The sequence below is a fragment of the Barbus barbus genome, assembly GCF_936440315.1.
Source record: "Barbus barbus genome assembly, chromosome: 17".
In the NCBI taxonomy this organism is placed as follows: Eukaryota; Metazoa; Chordata; class Actinopteri; order Cypriniformes; family Cyprinidae; genus Barbus; species Barbus barbus.
The window spans coordinates 30,808,787-30,826,140 of record NC_136745.1 but is presented as its reverse complement, the minus strand read 5'-3'; the positions used below and the strand labels follow the sequence as shown (position 1 = coordinate 30,826,140).

The following is a 17,354-nucleotide window of genomic DNA, read 5'->3' as shown; positions in this document are numbered from 1 at the left end:
GTATTTTCCCAAAAGTCTTGGGGATCATCAAGATGTTTTCTGGCAAAACTGAGACGAGTCTTTATGTTCTTTTTGCTCAGCAGAGGTTTTCGTCTTGGAACTCTGCCATGCAGCCCATTTTTGCCCAGTCTCTTTCTTATGGTGGAGTCATGAACACTGACCTTAACTGAGGCAAGTGAGGCCTGCAGTTCTTTAGATGTTGTTGTGGGGTCTTTTGTGACCTCTTGGACGAGTCGTCGCTGTGCTCTTGGGGTAATTTGGGTCGGCCGGCCACTCCTGGGAAGGGTCAACTCAAGGTAAACACTCTTTCACACAGGGCCATGTGTTTTCCCTTCATAAAAAAAACCCTTCATTTAAAAACTGCATATTGTGTTTACTTGTTATCTTTGATTAATATTTAAATTAGTTTGATCTGAAACATTAAAGTGTGACAAACATGTAAAAAAAAAGAAAAATAAGGAAGGGGGCCAACACTTTTTCACACCACTGTATGTATAATGATACATAATCAAATTAGAATAACAAAATAGATTTTTGTTAATTGAAATAAAGCTTAAATAAAATCAGATAATTTTAGATTTATTAAATACTCATTGTTTAATTGTACAGTACAAAAATATCATTGCAATAATAAATGTTCTTATTTTATTTAATATTTTTGTTTAATTAAACAAATATGCATTGTATTTGTAACAATTATGCATTAAATATGCAATATGATTTTTGGGAACTTAAATTCTGCAGTCCTAAAATACAAATAGTATATATTAAACTTAAACGAAAATCAGAAATGTTGCATTTGCGACTAATTAAAAAAAATAAAAAACAGTAACTGAAAGAAAAAACTATTAAAAAAGAGATTAAAATGACAGCACAAAGCATGTCACAAAATTACTAAAATTAAAATTAAAATATTAAAATAAAAGCTAATTTAAATATTAAGAAACACCATAATAGTACTCTAAACAGTACTAAACTGACACTTATGAAGTAGTTGTATTCTGATTGTGTGTACGTTTGTCTCTTCACTACTGCTTCACCTGCGGTCTGTGTCGCGGTGCAACATGTTCATCTCTTCCTCAAGCGCTTTCCTATTTCTTTTTGTGTCAATGAAGCTTTTGAGTCCCTTAAACTCAAATCAACTCATTCCACTGAATTTACTCACAAAGTCACTTCCTGAAGCCTGACCCACAATCAGTGCCACAAACACACCCATAAATCACTGTCAGCCGTCAACACACACACACACACACACGCGCGCTCAGACAGACAGACAGGCAGAAAGACACAGTCATGCTGAGTTTGTAAAAGTGTAGCACAAAAACTCAAAAACACTGTTTTCAATTACGCAGCCAAACACACATGCGGCTGCCGCTGCTGTCTGCATACGACCACCATTCTCCAACTCTTTAAAATCAGACTCTTACAGCAAACATCCGTTTCTATGAGCGCAAACAAACTAATTCATTTCTCAGTTCACATGTAAGAAAGATCCAGACAATATTAGATTTACTGCCGTTAGTGAAGTCAACCATCACTGCACGGCAAAACATCATGTTCTTCCGCAGGATTTCTGTCTTGATTTCCAGTACAAATATCTGAACCTTCCTAAATCCGCATACATTTACTAAAGATGCAAAATGTTTTCTGAGAAACTGATCAAAACTGAGTCAGTTTTGGCCTAAAACGAGATCAAATATCTTTCAATGAGGCCAGAAAAATAATCTAGTTTTGTCCTTGAATTAAGTTTAATTTTCTGACTCCACTGACAGATATTTGTTCTTGTTTTAAGCATAAACACACTTCATTTTTATGCATTTTTCAGTTGATTTTAATACAGTTTTCAGAAAAGCAGGCTTAGTATCTCAAGTCGTTGTGCATCTCCAGTAAAATGCATCTTGATTTGAATAAAGTTTATCTTTCTGACACCACTGACAGAAACTTGTTCTTGATTTATTCATAAACTCACGTCATTCTCTCTTAGTTTTCTCACTTAAAGCATCTTGATTTAAGAATCTTTTGATGTTTGAACTGGAAAACAAGACAAAAATACATCATTTTTTGCACTGTTTTAATACTCATAGTGATGTGCTCAAATCTCTAACACTTCAGATAAGTTTAATACATACTGTTGAATTTAAATGGATGGGACTGCAATTCAAAAGCAGAATTAAAATGAACTGAAAATCAAAGAAATTCATGCAACTGTTATTTTTAACTAAAAAAGCTAAATTTATCAAGACAAACTATAAATCTCGAGACAACAATGCCTTGTTTGAAAGTTTTAAAAAATGAAAGAAACCTTTAGTGGAACAGGGTGGAAAAACACTTCATTTCCCAGAATGCATCAGCTGTGCGAGTCTTCCTGCCATCTCAACTTCCTGTGGATTGAGGCCTATTCAATTCAAATTCCAACTCATGAACTGAAGGTAAGACAATTCTGTGCTCAGTTTTTCTCCAGATACCAAAGTCTCAAAGATTTCTCATCAAATGACCTGAGCTGCTCTAAACTCTGGATGTTTTATGGGGGACATTTATGCTCCTCATACTTTGTGCATTAATTATTGGCTATTATATTTTAGTCATTTATATCTTCACTATAAACCAACACACAAATGAATCAAAGACTCTTTCAGAACAACAGAAGTTGTTGATGAAAAAAGGAAATTACAGATAAAACCATAAAGATGTGACAAACTCACTGACATATTCTTAAAACTACATCTATGCATTTACACTAAATCAATGTTTTTGTCTTGTTTTGCAGTTAAATATGTATATGTTTTTAAAGGAAAGATTAATTGCATAAGACATGTTTTCAGAAAATAAATCTTAAATTATGTGTATTTTTCTTACCCTCAATGGCAAATTGATTTAGGTATGAATCTAAGAAAGTGTTGCTAGATTTATACATAAAGCAATTTGCCTTTGAGGTAAGAAAAATACACATAATTTAAATAATTTATGATTTATATTCTGAAATGGATTTATGCTTAAAACTAGGGGGGAAATGTGCTAATGGTGTTAGAATAATACACAACATTTAGGATTTATTCTTTGAAAACAGTCTTACTGTCTTATGCAGTGCAATAAATGCATGCCATTGCAACAATAGCATGCTATTAGACTTAACCCATTAACTGAAAAAATAACTTTTTACAGTGCATATATTCACTTTATTTGCCTGCTGTAAGTGATATCTGTTTAACTTTAACCAAAATACTCCTGCCCTCAAACCCAAACACATACAGTTGATGTCAAAAGTTTTCATCCCCCTTTCAGAATCTGCAAACTGTTAATCATTTTATCAAAATAAGAGGGATTATACAAAATGCATGTTATAGTTTATTTAGTACTGACCTGAATAAGATATTAAAGATGTTTACATATAGTCCACAAGAGAAAATATTTGAATTTATAAAAATGACCCCTTTCAAAAGTTAACATCCCCTTGATTCTTAACACTGTGTTGTTACCTGAATGACCCACAGCTGTGTTTTTGTTTGGTGATAGTTGTTCATGAGTCCCTTGTTTGTCCTGAACAGTTAAACTGCCTGCTGTTCTTCAGAAAAATCCTTCATCTCCAACAAATTATTTGGTTTTCCAGCATTTTTGTGTATTTGAACCCTTTCCAACAATGAATGCATGATTTTGAAATCCATCTTTCCACACTGAGGACAACTGAGGGACTCATATGCAGCTATTACAGAAGGTTCAAATGCTCACTGATGCTCCAGAAGGAAAAGCCATGCATTAAGAGCCGGGGGTGAAAACTTTTGAACAGAATGGAGATGTGTAGCCACATTTTTCTTATTTTGCCTAAATTTATTTTCTTTTCTTTTTTTTTTCATTTAGTACTGCCCTTCAGAAGCTACAGAAGATACTTACATGTTTCCCAGAAGACAAAATAAGTAAGATTTACCCTGATCTTCAAATTCAAAAAGTTTTCACTTCCCTGGCTCTTAATGCATGTTTTTTCCTTCTGGAGCATCAGTGAGCATTTGAACCTTCTGTAATAGTTGCATATGAGTCCCTCCGTTGTCCTCAGTGTGAAAAGATGGATAATTTTCAACTATTATTTTCTCTTGTGGACTATATGTAAACATCTTTTATGTGAAATATCTTATTCAGGCCAGCACAAAATAAACAATAACATGCATTTCATATGATCTCTCTTATTTTGGTAAAATAATGAACATTTTGCAGATTCTGAAAGGGGGAGGTAAACTTTTGACCTTAACTGCACAGCGACTCTCAGGTGATTCTGATTGGCTACAGAAGCTCATGCTGTTGCCGGGTTCACAGAGACACAGGTGTGATGCTCAGGTAGTTCCGTACACACAGATACTGAGCCGAGAAGGGGGAGCTAGAGAGAGAGATGGTTCAGAGAGGAATATGGACGTGTATATCCATCCAAACTCTCATCCTCCCACCGCTCAATGAGAAAAGAGAGAAAGGGAGTAAAGAGGAAGAAGAGAGAGACAAGTAATAAGCCCTAAATCAGTCATATGAGAGAAACCACACATACATTACAGCAGCAGACAGACAGAAATAAGAGAAAGACATCAGAGAGAGAGAGAGAGCATCAGAAAAGCACTGTGGAGTCACTATAGAACAACAGCAACACAATTAAATACAATCATAATGAATGATTATCATATTCATTTACATCATACCTTCAAATAATGTCGACACATTTTACACAGCTAATGTCAGACACAAAACATATATATCATATGAAGTAAAAACATACTTGAAACCTATTAGAAATGTACTGTATATCTATATATGTAACATAATACTCTTGATACAAGGCAATTTATTTAATAAACTACATTTACAAATGGGATGATCAGTATGCATTCCTTGTTTTCCAGTAAAATATCTTAAAATCCTAAAATCAAATACAATTACTTGAGAAGCTACATTTTTGTAAGATATCAAGGCTTGTTTTATTGTTTTTTTTTTTCTTTCAAGCATCACTTTAAGTAAAGATTTCTTAATTTAAGGATGTTTTAGTGGCAAACAAGAAGCGTACTAGTTGAGAAAACAAGTTATTTTGCATTGAAACTGTGAAGCCAAACACACATTTACATCCAAATAAGACATTATATAGACTTCTAATGTTATTTACAGCTACTTATACATACTGTAAACAAAAAATTTCCTGCATTTTTACATTTCTAAAAAACTTACAACTTTTCCCCAAAATATGGTTAAGTTGGTACACACACACACACACACACACACACACACACACACATAGAGCAGCTCTAATGTCACCCACATCTGCTTTCATTGTCACTGCTGTACAGTTTGATCTTCACTTCACATGGACACTTTCACACAGCCTCAGATGAGTTACTTCAGCACACCGTTAGCTGACACAAACGATGACACCCCTCACAAAACAAAGCAAAGCATACCCAAACCGTTTTGGCTTCAATTACGCTCACTCTCTTTCTCTCGGAATGGAGAGCAACGCCTCTCGGGAAGCTATTTTCAAGACTCTAACACAAAGCACATTTAATCACAGCAGCAGAGAACGAGAGAAAAAAAAATCCACTTTATATACCCAAATCATCAAGCCTGTAATAATATAACATTTTCGGTTCCAGTTGAAATTTCCAAAACACACACATATATAGAATCACATTTGTTTTTCATTTGAGCAGAGGCCTGCGCACACAAACCCACAAGCCCAGTGTAGAATTTCATCTGGTTCCTGCAGCCGAGAGTTTAACTCTATCCCTCGAGGGAGAGTTTAGCGGGAGCAACGCAGATGTGTCGCAATGTACCAACTGAACGTGCGGATTAAGTTTCACTTTTAGAGATTCCTCCTCTTACTCCACTCAACCCCCTCTGAAAGGAAATTTCTATTCACTGAGACTTAGAGGGTCAGCTGAATTTAATGGTCACTTATTGCCTGTTCAGGCAAAGCTGGTGGCACAAAGCAGGGTCTCATGGACCACCCTGCACCGACATTGCCCGGGGCGTTCAAACCCCGGTTAATTCCTCCGCTTACTCGGCGGGGGACAGGTATCTGAGACCCACACACAGATCTCCACCACTCATTTCCCTTTCACCCTGCCTTTCTTTGGACAGAAAACGATTACAATAAGAAAGAAACAAACAATTCCATCCCGTGGTTTCATGTTATTAATATATGCAATCATGCTGTCTGGGCGTCTGATTTGTTGAATTTGTCGCTGCTGATAAGAGGGATTAGTTCATTCGCATCAGGAACGTAAAGCTGCGTATTTTACCCAGGGTTCCCCTCTCTTTGCACAGCGAGCGCTCTGCTCTTAGATTAAGGCCTGCGCTCTCTCCGAGCTGAAACAATACAGCTAGCCTGCCAAAAAACAAAGCCCACATTCTCAAGTGCAAAGCAATTTATACTTAATACAACCCAGATCGTCTAAAAAAGAACAGGGGGGAAAAAAACAAGCAGGAACTTTAGTAATGCACGTACGGTTATCCAACACTCGTTCATATACTCGTTCAGGTTTTTCCACCACATTCACACAAATGACTTAAGCACATGTTTCAGAATATGTTCCCATAGATTTCCTTTCGCACAATATGCAAGAGCCATCAAAATCACTGACACCCCCCCCCCCCCCCAAAAAAAAAAACCCTGATTACTCACCTCTGCATGCTGCGTTCTGGGCCGGCTGGCGTCGGCCTCAATGGCGTACACGTCTATCAAGTAGAGGTCCGAGCCTTGCTCCCGGTCCAGTTCTGCAGCTGTCTGGATCACCCCGGAGTGACGGCCAATGGTGAAAAGCCGGCCTGCGGCTTTCCCTCCACTCCTGACCGAAACAATAAAAAACTCCACCTTGGTGCCGGTGCCACGAGGACTGGAGGCATCCAAAGAGATGACGCTGGTTCCAGGCGGTTGGCCCTCCTTTAGAATAGTGATGTATTTGGGTTGGGAGAAGACCGGGCCATCCGTACCCTGAAGGATGATGGTCAGCTCCGTCCTTGAGGTCTTGCGATCTGTGCCGTGATCCGTAGCCGACACGGTCAGACTGTAGATGAGCTTTGAGGGAACGAGTTGAGAGGCGAGTCTGATATCTCCACTGTAGCGGTCCATGATAAACGTATCTGAATCTCCCCTCACGAGTTCGTACTCCACCTCTCCATTGGCACCCTCGTCGGGGTCGACAGCCACTACGGTTGTCAGAATAGAACCGATTACTATGTTGGATTCTGCCACTAGGGCATTCTGGGAGATAAATATGGGCACGTTGTCATTTTGGTCCGTCACCCATATGGTAATATTTTTCAGAGCAAAACGGCGGAACTCGACCGGCACGGCTTGGTCGGTCGCTTTGATGGTCAGCTCAAAGAGGTTGGAGAACTCACGGTCGATCTCCTTGTTTGTATAGATCACTCCAGATGCTGGGTCGATGCGGAAATGTGCACCCCTAGGAGTCTGCATGACGATGGAGTACTCCAGCTGGCCATTGATGTCGGCATCGGTGTCGTGAGCGGTTATAGTCATGACAGAAGTGGACAGCGGGAGGTTTTCAGGGATGGATTTGAAAATGTCACCTGGTGTAAAAACAGGAGGGTTGTCATTAAAATCTCTCACGTGAATGATGACCGGAATAGAGGAAGACCTGGATGGCCTCCCGCTGTCTTTGGCTGTGACGTTGAGTTTGTATAGGGACTGCGTTTCGTAATCCAGTTTTTTGACCAGGAAAACGCTGCCAGTGTTGGGACTGATGCTAAAAGTGCCGTGGTTATTGGTGGCAGAAATGCTGTATGTGATGTCGGCATTGGATCCAGAGTCAGAGTCTGTGGCGGTTACGGAGGCGACCAGCTCTCCAATCCGCATGTTCTCCAGCACATCCACTGTGAGAGTTGTTTTGGGAAACAATGGAGAGTTATCGTTATCATCCAGAACACTGATGCTCAATACACAAGTGGATGAAAGAGGCACAATCCCAGAGTCCTCCGCCATGATTTTGAGGGAATAAAAGGGTGTTGTCTCGTAGTCTAGTTTTCCCACTAGAGTAACTTGACCAGAAGTGCTGTCAATGCTGAACTGTTTCTCCTCATTTCCCTCCATGATGTCGTAGCGAACAAGGCCGTTTTTATTCTCGTCTACGTCTGAGGCCGAGACTCGGAGCAGCTGTGTCAAGTTCTGGGCGGATTCTGAGATTGAGGCCTGGTAAATGTCTTTAGTGAATTTCGGCAGGTTGTCGTTGATGTCCTGTATGTACACTTGAACTTTGGCCTGGTCTTTGAGAGGTTTGGGAAGGCCCTGATCGGAGGATACGACGGTGAAACTGAACACTGCAGCACCTCTCTGTCTCATAAGGGATTCGCGGTCAAGCTGTAGTGTGCTAGTCAATGCGCCCGAGATAGCATTCAGCTCGAAATTTGGCTGCGGCGTTTCAAAGGAGTAACGAACCTCGCTATTCGGCCCAAAGTCTTTATCCTCAGCGAAAACCAGCCCGACGAAAGAGCCTCGCTCCTGCTCTTCCTCGAAGTGGAACATATAATTTGTGCTGTTGAAAAGCGGACGGTTGTCGTTGACATCGTCGAGAAGAATCGTCACATTAACACTAGCGCTCAGCGGCTCAACGGCTCTATCTTTGGCCACCACTAATAAACTATACCGATCTTGAACTTCTCTATCCAAATCTGTTTTAATATACAACTGCCCGTCAGGGAAAATCCCAAAAACGTCATTTGTGTTTCCGCTTACAATGTCATACACAATTTCCCCGTTGAGTCCAGAGTCTTTATCGCTGGCCTCCACTTTAAAAAAGCGACTATTAACCGGCTCAGATTCGAGAATGGTGACTTCATAAGAAAGCTGGTCGAAAACTGGTGCATTGTCATTAACGTCGTACACGCTGATGGTGAGAATGAGGCTGGAGGTGCGCTGAGGAACGCCAAGGTCGGAGGCCATGACCTCCACCTGGTAGGAGCTGGTGGTGACTTCTAAGGGGCCAGTGAGGGTGATCAATCCATGTCTCTCGTGGATATGAAACAAGCCTTTGGGGTTCTGTTTAAGGCTGTATATGACCATACCATTGGTCCCCTCATCAGGATCCGAAGCTTTAGCTTGGAATATTTGATGTCCAGTGGCCCAGTTTTCGACAGCGCTGACATGCTCAACATTGTGAATGAAATGAGGGGCGTTATCGTTCAAATCCTTCACTGTGATATTTACTAACGCTTCCCCAGTGACCTCCCCACCCCTAGCAATCACCCTGAGCTGGTAAAACGCCTGCTCTTCTCTGTCTATCAGACCTGAAGCTGTGATCTGCCCTGTGCTTCCTTTGATAGCAAACAGACCGCGCTGATCCCCCGATGCGATCAAATAAGTGATGTTTGTGATCAGATCTACCGTGGTGGCCGACACGCTGCCAATAATGGCGTCAACGGCCACGTTCTCAAACATAACAAAGCTGTACTCTTTCTGACTGAACACGGGAGGGTTATCTTGCGTGTCTACAACAGTGACTGTGACTATAGCTTGTGTGTTTGAGCGCAAACCGCCTCCGTCCGTCGCGGTGACCTGCAGCTGATAAGCGGTTTTCTCCTCTCTGTCGAGTGGCACTAAAGTCGTGATTTTACCAGAGTTGCTGTTGATGTGAAACTTATATGAATCACCAGCAGAGATGGCATATTTTACAGTGCCATTACGGCCAAGGTCAGGGTCGGAAGCTGTTACACTAGTCACAAATGATCCCGAAGGCTCGTTTTCTTTAATATTGGCAAAATACTGCACGGGGTAAAACACTGGGCTGTTATCATTAACGTCCTTCAGTGTGATGTTGACTTTGCAGATGGAGTAAAGGGGGGGCGTTCCTGCATCTGTGGCTTTGATGTGCAGCAGATAGGAGCTCTCTTCTTCTCTGTCTAACTCTGTGGCTGTACTCAACCGGCCTGATATTGCATCTAACCTGAACTTATTTTGAATGCTCATGGGGGTTTCAGGGTCAAATGAGAACCGGACCGTGCCATTGGCACCAAGATCCGAATCTGTGGCAGACAGAATCACAAGCTCGGATCCGGCCGGCGAATGCTCGACTAATGAAATGTGATATGTGCTTTGAGTGAAAGTGGGGACTTGATCGTTAACGTCGGTGATGTTCACTATTAATTTAGTGTAGGAAATTTTCGGCTGCAAGCCTTGGTCTTTGGCACTGATATTTAACACTATTTGAGAAGCTATTTCCCTATCGAGCTCTGCTGCGCTGGTAACCAAACCGCTGTTCTCACTGATGGCAAACCAGCCCAAACTGTTTCCAGACACCAGTGAGTAGCGGAGATTGGCGTTCTGCCCGGAGTCTCCATCTGTGGCTGAGACCCCTTTAATGTAGCTGCCTTTAGGAATGTCCTCGCTTATGTCTACTCTATACACAGCTTCCTGAAATATGGGCGGATGATCGTTAATATCGTTCACAAATATAACCAGACTTGCAAAAGATGAGCGAGCAACAGGCCTGCCGTTATCTGACACTGAAACGGTGAGGTTGTAGGAGGAGATCCGCTCTCGATCGAGCACACTGGCTACTTTGATTAGGCTCAGATTGGGGACGGGCGAACTGTGGACTTCAAAGTGTCTCTGTTCATTTCCACCAAGTATAGAAACTGAAATATTACCATTAGCTGTAGATGAATCTGAATCAGAAACCGTTAATAGTGCCACTACAGTGCCCACCTGTGCATTCTCATCCACCGAAGCGAATTTGGCTGTGGTAGGGAAGTATCGAAATTTAACTACGGGGTCATTGTCATTCACATCAAGCAGTTTTATAGTAGCTTCTGACCTCCCTGAGAGAGAAGGGACGCCGTTGTCTACTGCATGGATAGTGAGGGAATACTCCTTCCTTGTCTCATAATCCAACCCCTCCTTTATAATCACAGTCCCAGCCTTAGGGTCTATCTGAAAAGGAGTTCCTTCATCTAAAACATATGTTATATCAGCATTTGCACCCTCGTCCAGATCTGTGGCTGTTATTTGCAAAACACTAGAGCCAATGGCAGTGTCCTCAAACACACTGGTCTGGTAATGATCCTGGTCAAAAGCAGGTGGGTTGTCGTTTATATCCTGAATGGTGACGTTTACCTGCAGATACCCAAACTTTTTAGGCTCTCCTTTGTCTTCCACTTGAATGAGGAGCTGATAGAAGGGGGTTAATTCTCTGTCCAGCCCTCCTGTGGAGACCAAGTGCAGAAAAGCGCCCTCTCCGCTCGGGTTGACGGTGATATCCAGGCGAAACTTTCGCTGTTCGTTCCCGCTGATGATTCTGTAGGTGGTGTGATCCACGCCGTTGCTCCCGATGTCCGCGTCTGTCGCGGTGTCCAGAATCACCTGACGCCCGCTGCTCGCGTCCTCTTTGAACGACACCACGATCGACGCGTCAGGAAACACCGGCGCGTTGTCGTTAATATCCAAAACCACGATGCGCACCTCGGTGGGGTAAGTGGGCTGGCTGGACAGAACCACCACATTAATGATGTTACTAGGCAGAACTTCTCTGTCGATCACGGAGGACGTGTAGATGACGCCCGTCGTGGCGTTGATGGAAAAAAGTTTGTGGTGTTCGCTGAATCTGTACGTAAAAGAGGGTTTGGTGTCGATGGTGCCCACATATGTGCCCACCGGCTGCTCCTCCAGAACCTCAAACTCCTGCCGAACTTGACTGGATAAAGAGTAGCGCGATAAAGTCCAGAAAACGAACAAAATGAGGTGCAAAGTGTCTAGAGATCTACCTGAAAGCGCCATGATCACAGATCCAGTCAGGGTTTTTCCGAGCCTGATACATTCACCTCAGATTTGCAACATTGTATCCAAAAAAAGCGGCGATCAAAGGAAATGTATCCAAAGCGCGCTTGCCGTTTCAAACAAACTTGAGGTAAAGAGTTCCTAAAGAGAGTTGTAGATCCGCGGGGGTATCCTTAAATATCCGTTTTAGGGAGGAGAAAGGGTTCATTCGCTGTAAAATCCTGTCAGAATTCATCCAGCAAAACTTCGCCTTCCTCTCGGGATCATTATGATGATGATGATGAAGATGATGATGGAGTTTCCATTGTGAGGAAAAGGAAAGTTCGCTACGATTAAATCCTCCTGAGAGTTTTTCCTCAAGGAAATAAAGCAGCTCTAATGTTATCCCTGTGATTCTGATACGGGATGTCCCGCGGAATAACGGTGACCAAACTTCACTTTACTGCCCTGACAGAGAACAAAAGCCCGAGATGAGAAAACCCCCGCCCTCCTGTCCTGCTATTGGCTCTCCGTGCGTGACCCCGCCCCTCTCTGGCTCCCAGTTCTATTGTAAAGTCATCTCCTCGGGTGCTGATTGGCTGAGGCGGCTGTCAATCATCGCGTACACTGAATATTATACCAGAGCTGCGCTGCAGGTATTGAATGTACCGTTATGTGCCACAATAACACCAACCCCTCATTTACATGCCTACCTTCTTTAGTATCAGTCTTTATAAGAGTTTAAATACATGAATGTGTTTTTCAGTATATTTGTGAATGTTGGGTGTAATTTGTCACAATAATAATTTGTTAATATTATTAGGAACGTTTTTGTGTGTCTAGTGTGTTGAAATAAAAATGTGTGTGTTGCCTGCAGATTTAAAATATCGTTCTGTTTTCAGATTCAAGTTAAATCACGCAATTTAAATATTATTTAATAATAATAATAATAATAGATGTAAAAATAATTTTCTTGCTATTATTTGTGACTTGTTTTACGGTCCGAAATATCGAAACATTTTTAAATCAAGGTACATTTACTTCAGAACCAAATTATTTAGTATATTATGTCTTGTTTTCTGAAAATAAAAATAAATAAATATTTTGTTAATTTATACTTAAAACAAGAAGCGGTCAGAAAAATAAACTTAATTCAAAGGGAGAACATGATTATTTTAACTCTTCTGACAGATATTTTTCAATTAATTTTAACAATTTTTATAGAAAACAAGAATATCTTATCCTGTATCACTTGTGAAGTAAATTTTGATTTAGGAATGTTTCAATATTTGACTAAAATAATAATATATTTATTTGCAGTGTGTCTGAAGTTTCTCATGCTCTGTTGGGAAATGTCTTGAGTTTTATTAGTTTATTAACATGTTTCAGATGCAACAGTTTATCAATGGAAAGCTTATAAGCAGATTCACAGGTGCATAGCGCCATCTAGCGGTCATATAAAGTAGTTATCTGATGAAGTCCAGCGGTCAAAATGGCTTTATTTCCTTTATTAATTGGTGAAACAAGCCTTCCCCTTCACATGACCCATCTCCCCGGAGAGCAGGCGCTGATCTGTCCTCTGTAGATGTGGTATAACCGGATCTGCACTAATCTCTGAGTTCAATCCACTGGCGTTATTCTGTTTGTGCTGATCTTTTAATTGGGCCCGATGCCTGGATGTTTGTTTCGTCTTTAATTAAAAGCGTCTGCTGGGTCTGATGAGGCTAATTTTAGCGCATTAATGCAGCATTGATGCTCCACTGACCTACTTCAGGAACAAACAAGTACACAAGACTTCGAGACTTCACCACTGATCTGAAGACGATGGCTGGAGAACTTTTAATTGATTTAAAATAAGAAATTAGGCCTCTTTGGGAAGAACTAACTAACCTCTCATGCAAACCTGCTGAAAGAAATGTTCTGTCTTTCTTGCCGGGGCTAGTATCTGTAAGGTTTTACTTAAAAGTGTGTTTTCTCTAGCAGTGTTTTCCATGTTATCTAGTTCAAAACTGTGATATACTAACTTAATGAACTTCTCTGTCTGTTGTCCCAAACAAAACATGAATATAAAGTCTGCTTGAACCATAAGGGAACCGAATAAACCCAGGTTCAACTTTTCTCAGGTTAATTATTGTCAGGTTATACACAAATGCAGAATTGTATTAGGGTAAGATGTCATGTTTTTATGTATTTATGCTGTAATTGCTGCTTCAATGGGTTAAATACAATATTTTTGATGTTATTTGTTTTTTTTTATTCTGCAGTAAAGTTTATAGGCTACTGGTTTTGCTGAAAGCCAAATAAATTATTTAATTTCTTTATTTATTATGACAACTTTATTTATTTATACAAATATATATATATATTTTTTTTTTATTTAGGCCTATTTATAGATGTATTCTAAAATATAATATTCTAATAATATGATATTATTATTATTATTATTATTAATAATCTAATAATAGCAATAGGCTTTTATTATTAATACTATTATGCGTTTGTTTATTTATTTATTTATTTATGAAAACTATTTTTATTTCCTTGTTTATTTGTTTTTCATTTGCTTATTTATTTCGTTATTTATTATGGAAGCTATATTTATTTATTTAGCCAAATAGTTTGAATTTTAATTTATATATATTTTTTTACTTATTTACTTATTCTGAAATATGCAATAATATAATTATTAGAATGTTATAATTATTAATAATAATAATATTTAATTTTTTTATTATATTTTTTTCTTAAAGTGTGACAACATGCCCCGGTCTCCCATGTTTAGTCCTCAGTCTGTGAAACACAGACCCAGTGCTGTGTGTGAGGAGCTTGATATATGAGCGCCTGTGTTTGGTTAACAGACGTTCAGCCTTTAAATTGTCCTTTTAATTTCCCCTGGATTTCTCTGTGAATGTTCTCCTGTGTTTCTCAGGGGTTGAGCTCCTCTGTGTGAGGAAACACAGTTTGGTCAGTACGTGTGAGAGAGTCTGATCTGCTGATATATTGACATGATGCTGAATAAAACACTTACTGTACAGAACTACAGTGAGACTCTGTTCACAGAGACAGGAATGATCCGTCACTCAGTATCAGCTCCATGTGGTTCTCCAGTGTTTTTCTACAGCTCATATATAAGTGTACATGTCTAAAACCAATAGAAGACAGATCAGCCTAGAATAATTCATCTTAATTAACTACATAAACCCTTTGCATTTGACCTACACACTTCTGCCAGTGCGGGGTCAAAGAAATAAACAAGACCGAGGAAACAAAATATTGTTTTTCTTACTAGCTCTAAAACTCTCATTTCTTTATTCAAAGCTGATCTATGGAAACCATAGTTACAACATTTACCATAATTTCAAAAACTATGGTTACTAAGTCATGGTTACCACAGTTTTACTGAAGTATTACTACAATATTACTATAGTAGAATATAGCATCAAAACCATGGTTTGGAAAGAAAACAAACAACACACAAAAAAACACATGGTTACTACAATCATCCTCGCTACAGTTTTACTATAATAAACCCATGGTTAAATGTTGTAAAAGTATAACACTTTTCACAATACTTATCATTTCAAAGTAGGTTTACAGAGAATGCATGTTTCAAGATTACAATTGAAAAAGCCAGAGGTGACTGAGACTCACTGGAGAGATGCCAGTAGTTCTCATGTGTTCAGTGCTGTCAGCATCTTCATGGCAAACACTGAGTTACAATAATACAAGAGTTACATAAACACTACATAAAAACCAGGCAAACAATAATTCAGCAGTTTTAAATTGCATGATAAAAATTCAAAAATATTTTCTGATAAAAAGTCTCTAGTTTTGTGTATATCCCTCAACATTATTAAAGGGCAAGTTAAAACATTTTCAGCACATTTTGTATTGTTACAATGTTGGTAACATATGTAAAGGAACAATGTTTATTCTTTCTCCAAGATACCCAGTTTATTTGTCAGCAAAACAGCATTTTTTCATTTAGATGCTGCAAAAAGTGTTTGTGTAATTTTGTCAAAACTCATCATTTGATTTCGCGTCATCCTGCGGAGTGCTGCTTACGAATAAAAGAGGACATATAGGTACACATAACTCAGAGAAAGAGTAAACATTGTTCATTTACAGATATTAAGAGACGTTGCAATGATACAAAGCGGGTTGAAAATCGTCAAACTGACCCTTATAGGCAATATAAAGATAAAAGTACAAAAAGTTATGTTAAAATAAAACATTAAAGATATACATCATTAAATTCAAAAAGTCTGGTTGTGTTTAATGGGTGCATTTCTGTGTTCTTTAAGCACACCCCTGTTCACATTAAAAAAAATTTTTAATTCTTGTTTATTTTAAGGAAAATGTTTAAAGAATAATTGTAAAAATATATATTTTTGAAGGTACAAAGACGATCCCAAAAAAAAGCAGAACACTAAAATCAAGCAGCAAGGCACGTAAGTGGATCAGTTATATATTCATAATGAAGAGTCATCTAAACACAAATCAACATCTAGACAAGTCCATGTTCAGCTAAATAACACAATCAAAAATCAGATAAAACAAAACAATAAAACATGTAATTGATGGGGATGAACACAGAAACTAGCCTCATTATGGAGCTCTTATTAAATGGATGTAATCTTATCTCTAGTCTCTTAAGGCTGGAATACACATGATTTCTGCTCTGATTTAACACAGATTTCAGTCTGGAGAAACTGATGCTAGTTACCAAAGATCACAGCCAGTCTGTAGATTTGAGTCGACAGAATCCATAGAAAATCTATTAATTAACTTAAAGTGACAGCCATCAGTTAATATGTAAAGTCTGTTTATGAAGTATTTACAGAGTACCCTAGAGGTCGACCGATATGGGTTTATCTCTGGCCAATATTTAGAAATCAGGGCAACCGATGGCCGATATATGATGCTGATATGTTTCGCCGATTTCCCCCCCCCCCCCCCCCCCCCCTTCATCTCAGGGATGTTCATTGTTCATTGTTTTTCAGTAATGTATCTAAATATTTTAAAAGATTTGCTGCATGGTTCAAATATGCTGTGTGTATAAAAAATTCATTTTTTAGAGAGAGAGAGAGAGAGAAAAGTCACGTATAAGTCGCATTTTATTATTTCATTCAGAAATAGGCCTAATGCCGACATTATAATAAACACTGTAAACATAGCTAGGCTATTTTAGTTCCCCTCACTCCACAACAAATGCTTTCAATTAACAGTATTTAGAAAAGAACAAGAATTAAAAATATAAGAAGCTAGCTATAAACGACAAGCCAAAACAAATTCATTTAGGCTAAAACGAAACTGAAACGAACGTTGGCTCTCTCATTCGACACAAAATCAAATGTTTCCGTATTTGCGATGCATTTGAACGACAAAATATTATTTATTATGTACAGGTGCATCTCAATAAATTAGAAAGTGGTGAAAAAGTTCATTTCTTTCTTGTAAGTCATATATTTTAGATTCATTGCCTGACCTGAACCCTATAGAGAATCTCTGAGGTATTGTCAAGAGGAAGATGAGAGACACCAGACCCAACAATGCAGATGACCTGAAGGCTGCTATCAAAGCAACCTGGGCTTCCATTACACCTGAGCAGTGCCACAGG

The 17,354-nt window shown here is 39.2% G+C and overlaps 1 protein-coding gene across 1 annotated transcript in view; it reads right to left on the bottom strand.

Moving 5' to 3' along the window:
• The window catches only part of LOC306882912 (protocadherin Fat 4-like), a gene marked incomplete at its 5' end in the record, with an annotated part of 110,793 nt that extends 99,038 nt beyond the window's left edge, over positions 1–11,755 (bottom strand). Inside the window, one exon of the mRNA XM_079437909.1 lies at positions 6,650–11,755. Within this exon, the coding sequence (XP_079294035.1) occupies positions 6,650–11,755 (5,106 nt within the window). The remainder of the gene's footprint in view (positions 1–6,649) is intronic.
• Positions 11,756–17,354: the final 5,599 nt, after the last annotated feature.